This window comes from Lagenorhynchus albirostris, chromosome 16 (assembly GCF_949774975.1).
Source record: "Lagenorhynchus albirostris chromosome 16, mLagAlb1.1, whole genome shotgun sequence".
Classification (NCBI taxonomy): Eukaryota; Metazoa; Chordata; class Mammalia; order Artiodactyla; family Delphinidae; genus Lagenorhynchus; species Lagenorhynchus albirostris.
Window position 1 is genome coordinate 21,090,390 of NC_083110.1, and position 6,000 is coordinate 21,096,389.

General features: G+C 42.8%; 1 protein-coding gene across 1 annotated transcript in view; it reads right to left on the reverse strand.

Annotated features, from left to right (window-relative positions):
- DNA2 (DNA replication helicase/nuclease 2) overlaps positions 1–4,248 on the reverse strand; it is a 48,826-nt gene extending 44,578 nt beyond the window's left edge. Inside the window, exons 1-3 of the mRNA XM_060126060.1 lie at positions 4,115–4,248; positions 2,485–2,670; positions 1,132–1,315 (exon numbers count right to left, since the gene is read on the reverse strand). Of these exons, the coding sequence (XP_059982043.1) occupies positions 1,132–1,315; positions 2,485–2,670; positions 4,115–4,188 (444 nt within the window). The 5' untranslated portion in view covers positions 4,189–4,248. The remainder of the gene's footprint in view (positions 1–1,131; positions 1,316–2,484; positions 2,671–4,114) is intronic.
- Positions 4,249–6,000: the final 1,752 nt, after the last annotated feature.

The following is a 6,000-nucleotide window of genomic DNA, read 5'->3' on the forward strand; positions in this document are numbered from 1 at the left end:
TCATTGCTATGCACGGGATTTCTCTAGTTGCAGTGAGAGGGGGCTACTCTTCATTGTGGTGAGCAGGCTTCTCATTGTGGTGGCTTCTCTTGTTGTGGAGCACGGGCTCTAGACCCCTGTCCCCTGCATTGGCAGGCAGATTGCTAATCACTGCGCCACCAGGGAAGCCCTTAGCTGTTTTTTGGTTTTCTACAGGCACAGAGACTAATTGTATAATTAAAAGAATACCCTGGGAGGAAGAGGAAACTTAACAAATAAAACTCACGTTCTTCAAAAATAAATGGCATTGGGAATTCCCTGGCGGTCCAGTGGTTAGGACTCCGTGCTCTCACTGCTGAGGGCCTGGGTTCAATCCCTTGTCAGAGAACTAAGATCCCATAAGCCGTGCAGTGCAACCAAAAAATAAAAAAGAAATGGCATTGAAACAAAGGGAGTGGGTGTAAGGCAGAATTTAGATTAAAAGAAACTATGAGACATATCAACCAAACATAATATTGTTTGGATATTGATGCTAACAAATGAACTGAATAAAAAAAAATTTGATAAAAGACATTAGAGATAAAACTATTAGATTAATTTAAGGAATTACTGTTCATTTTATTGTGTATGATAAAGATACTGTGTTTATATATATTTTTAAATCCTCAGCTTTCATTTAGTTGCAAAATAATACAATGTCTGGGAACAGCAAAATGGGTACATGGGAGTTTATTATAATCATCTCTTTGCATATGTTTGAAACTTTCCATAATAATGTTTTTAAAAGAGACTCTCACATTTACTTTTAGTTCACTGGGAATCACATGAAGCCAAGTTTGGAAATGCCCAGATATATTAAATTAAAATTTTTATCACTGAAATTTATATTATTATTAGAATTAATTATTTGACAAAATGTTGAATAAGATTCAAAGGATCTTAGGGCACCTGGCCTTGAATCCCAACACTGCCACTTACTAGCTACAGTAACTTTGGGCAAGTCACTTAACTTCCTGATTTTCCCAATCAGTAAAATGCAGCTGATTAATACCATCTACTTCACAGGATTGTTGGGAGGATTAAGTAAGAGTGTAAAAGTGGTCTGTGAACTCTTAAGACCCTGTGGAAACACTGGCTGTTAATATTGTTCACCTTAAATGTTTCACTCAGGACAGCTCTTCTCATGCATCGAATACTACTGGCTATGCTTGTGCCAGAAATCAGCATGTCTGGATACAGAATCAAATATCCAAAATCTTCATCTATTATCCAAGTATCGGATATGCAGTCTCCCTCTAAATGAATGATGTCCCCTGGCTCTACTGGTACAGAGCACCTAAAAATAAAGCAAAATTAAAGTATACATAGTTTAGATTCCTACATTTAAACATATTAAGGAGGCTTCAAAAATAACTGGAGGAAAAAATAAATAAATAATAACTGGAGGGACCTCTCTGGTGGACCAGTGGTTAAGACTCCGTGCTCCCAATGCAGGGGGCCCGGGTTCGATTTCTGGTCAGGGAACTAGATCCCGCCTACCGCAACTAAGAGCCCGCACACAGCAACGAACATCCCATGTGCCGCAGCTAAGACCCAGCGTAGCCAAATAAATAAATATTTTTAAAAAATAAACAACTGGATATCTTATGTAAAGAAATAAGTATTTCTAAATTTCTGGGTCTTGCATTATCTACTGCAAAAGCTATCAAATTATTAACAGTGTATAGCTTCAATTATGGATGAGGCTGTTCTAATAATAGTTCTCTCATTCTTAAGACTTATACCTACAGCTTCTATAAGCCTTGAGGCATGAAGCCAAACACAATGTACCAAGAACAAAATCATATTTATCGAGTTCAAACCATCCAACTTGCAGCCTAGACAGAGTTAGACCTCCACCTTCTCTGCATCTCCCCTTCACCCCTCACATACCACACACTGCTTGAGAAGCAACAGCTAGAGTCTAAGGATGTTCTTTGCAGTACACAGGCCTCTCACTGTCGTGGCCTCTCCTGTTGCAGAGCACAGGCTCCGGACACGCAGGCTCAGCGGCCATGGCTCACGGGCCCAGCCGCTCCGCGGCATGTGGGATCTTCCCGGACCGGGGCACGAACCTGTGTCCCCTGCATCGGCAGGCAGACTCTCTCAACCACTGTGCCACCAGGGAAGCCCTAAGGATGTTCTTATGCTCTGATTAGTTTTCCTCTTAGTGAGAACTAAATGAGGTTTAAGCTGCAGTCCCAGAAAGCACTGGGAAATAGGAAGTAGTGATTTAATAAATCCCCTTGTACTTGATTTTCAAATGACAATAAAAGTTTTGGAAAAAGGGACTTGAGATGCTACTGTAATAGGCACAATCCTTAGGCAAAATTAATTCAGGTTCATATCTACTCTCTTTATTAACAATTAAATTATTGCAACAGCCACACAAGCCCATGTGATAGTTTGTAAGACGGCACCCTTAAGACTCTGCCAGATGAACGCCCAAAGTCACACAAAAATTACCAGTCATTCCTAAGGATACACAGTTCTTTACATTCTAGTGACTGCGAAGCAGTGATGATTAGGTGCTTTTCATGGTTTCCTTCTTCATTCTGTACAATATTGACTGCTAATACCAGGTACCGGTTATCCATTCCTCGGCTCAGAACTGCTTTAGAAAAGGAAGCTTCCACCTTCTTCTTCTGAAATCTAAAGCATACACATACAAAACTACTGTAGCACAAGCATTAAATAAGAAGCCATCCAATCTCTTTTATCTACAAACCTACCTTCTAGTTTTGTAGGTTTCTTTCTTCTAGTAAGCTTATCACAAGACCATTGGCTAAAAGAGGTAAAGAGAGAGCAAGGGCATAGCAGAATTCCTATTATAAAAACTTCCCAGAAGCAATGCCATTTAAAACATACTTATGATATGGATTTTTCCAAATATAAGCTCTATGAGGAGCTCTTTGGGACATCTATGATTATGAGGACGAATGGTAAATTGAAAAATATTAGACACAAATTCCTACCTCTGGTGCAAACCTTCCCAAAGTACAAGTGAAAGGAAATGTCTAGGACACTATCTTTTTGTAAATAAAACATGTTTGTTATGGAAAAATATAGTGTGGGTGGTTTGCTGGAAGTCCTACTGTGAGCTTCATTATTATATTAATCTTTCAATTAGGAGAGTACTTAGAAATCACCTAGTCCAACCTACTATTTAATGCAGGAAATCATTCTATAAAACCTCATTGGGGATCAACTAGCCTATGCTTTGTAGAGAAAGCAAGATTAATACCTGTCATCTTAACCATTCCTTCATAGAGTAACTCAGAAATTTCTTATTTATAATGGGCAAGTCGATTTCACAATTCTTTTATCCACTGACCCTAGCCACCTGAAAACTGCAACATACTCTAATCTCTCCTCTAGAAAACATTAACTCCCTCTTCAATCTTTCCAGTTTGACTGCAGTCTTTATCAGTGACAGTCCAAAGTCATTATCTCTCCAGTTATTACCCTAAAACTTTACCCTAAAACTGTCTTTGTCACCCAACCTTTGTAACCCACCTAGGTTATATTCCTCATTCACCTACCCACGTAGCCTCAGGCCATGAATTTCCCAAGGTCAGCTGGGACGCTTTAAGGATCTCCCAAAAGGTACTGCTGATCACAACTCAAAGCGCAAAGCTCCGTCAACAATAATTAGCCTCAATATCATTACTACTGACAATTCTACACTATGCTTGCGGGTCAATTTCCCCGACCATTTAAGCCGCTCTGAGGGTATAGATTTCTCCCCGGGATAACTTTCTCCAATTAAACATGAAGAAAAGCGTCTAGCAGTTGCAATTTCGTTTATGAAGACATTTAAGTTGGCTAGGACTCCCCAAATTCAGTAAAGTGGTGATATCAAGATTAAGAATGAACTGCTGGGTGAGGGAGAGTATTCAAGCCCTGGCCCGGGCTTGGCCCCAAAGAGAACCCTGGGAAACAGACCCCAGTTCCGGAGGCTCGTCGGGCGCCCCGGGACTTGAGCCTGGTTACTCTGCCCCAGCCCCGGTCCGCGGAGGCGCGGGTGCGGCCTCTCCCGCTCCCTGCTTTTCAAATCTCCCGCTTTGTTCCCAGACCCTCCCCCCGCTCCGCTCACAGCTCCGCCGGCTGCGCAGCGTTATCTCCGAAACTCTTCTCCATTAGCAGCTCCAGTTCGTCCACCTGTTCCATCCCGACCGCAGAGACCTCAAACTGCCGCCAGGTGAATTCAGGGGAACCCGGAGCAACACACGGGGGGAAAAGGACCGCGAGACCGCGTGGAGCCGCGCGCATGCGCCGACCAGCCGAGATCCCAAGTGACCTGCGCGGGCAATTCCTCCGGCGCCCTGCGCGTGAGGCGCTTTTGCTCCTTTGCTTTAGAGTTTGGAAAACATGGAGTCTTCGTAATCTGGCCCAGACTAAATGCTCCGGCTCCTCTGTCTCTCTCTGTCTCTCCCCCTCCCCCTTCCCCTCCCTCCCTCTCTCTCGACACGCCGACCCATGTCCAACACACGCACTTAGTATGAACAAAACTGCAGTTGCCCAAACTAAGGCGTCCCTTGTTAGCTTACGGAATTTTTCACTCTTTGGCAAACAACCTCTCCTCCTTTTTTTCTGGCTCAACTGAGAAAATGGAAGCTGTCAGAAAAGAACTTCCTCATCATGCCATGACTAAATCTACAAAACCACTAATATCTCCTCCCCATTTTATAACCTCTTTCCACTTTTTTTCAGCAGTGGACAGAGCGTTCCTCCTATCAATGGGCAATCCCTCTACTTCTACTTGGGATCCCAAGGCCTCTTACATTCTCAAGGGCATTACTTCTTCTGTTATTCCCTCAATCTCTACTATCCTCAATCTGGCCCTCATTACTGGATCACTCCCTGGTTTGTAATGCTTCCCAGTATCTCTCATCTTGAAATGATGTTACCTTGATGGAACCTTTTCTCTCTTGGCCACCCTCCTGAGGAAAACTTCTTTAAAGAATTTTTTTCAAGGCTATATCCAATTTCAACTCCTATTCACTGCCGCAACTAAACATGCCGCAACTAAACATGCAGCAACGAAGATCCCGCATGTGGCAACTAAAACCTGGAGCAGGCAAAATAAATAAATAAATAAATATTTTTAAAAATACAGAAATGTGTAAAATCACTTCCTAAGGGTTTCACCGAACTTAAAATAATCTTTATCAAAAGTTATCTTTCACATTCATGTTTATTCATATAAAATTATGAAGAAGTTATGCTCAACTTCCTGGAAAAACAAGAATGGAAAATCCTTGCCTGTAGTAGTTACAGATTTTGTACCTGTGATGCCACAATCAACTGGTTTTCCTCCAACATCGCAGGCCCTCCTCAATCTCCTCTACCGTCTCTTCATTTTTCTGCCCAATCTCTAAATGTTGAAAGTCCTCAGAATTCAGTTCTGAAAATTTTATTTGTCTACTAGCTCCCTAGGTTATTTCAACCATTTTCATGGCTTTATTTATTTTTATAAACTTATTTATTTTTGGCTGTGTTGGGTCTTCGTTGCTGTGCGCGGGCTTTCTCTAGTTGCGGTGAGCGGGGGCTACTCCTTGTTGCGGTGCACGGGCTTCTCATTGCGGTGGCTTCTCCTGTTGCGGAGCACGGGCTCTAGGCGTGTGAGCTCAGTAGTTGTGGCTCACGGACTCTAGAGCGCAGGCTCAGTAGTTGTGGCGCACGGGCTTAGTTGCTCCGCAGCATGTGGGATCTTCCCGGACCAGGGCTCGAACCCGTGTCCCCTGCACTGGCAGGCGAATTCTCCACCACTGCGCCACCAGGGAAGCCCCATTGTCATCGTTTTAAATACCATCTCTATCCTGCCAATTCTCAAATTCATATTTACAGGCAAAGCTTTTCCTCCAAATTCAAGAGTCCAACTGCCTGCTTGACATCTACACTTGGAGGGAAGGGGGAAACTTCTTTAACATGGCCAAAATGGAAAAATAAATTTTTTTTTTTGGCCGCGAGGCTTGCAGG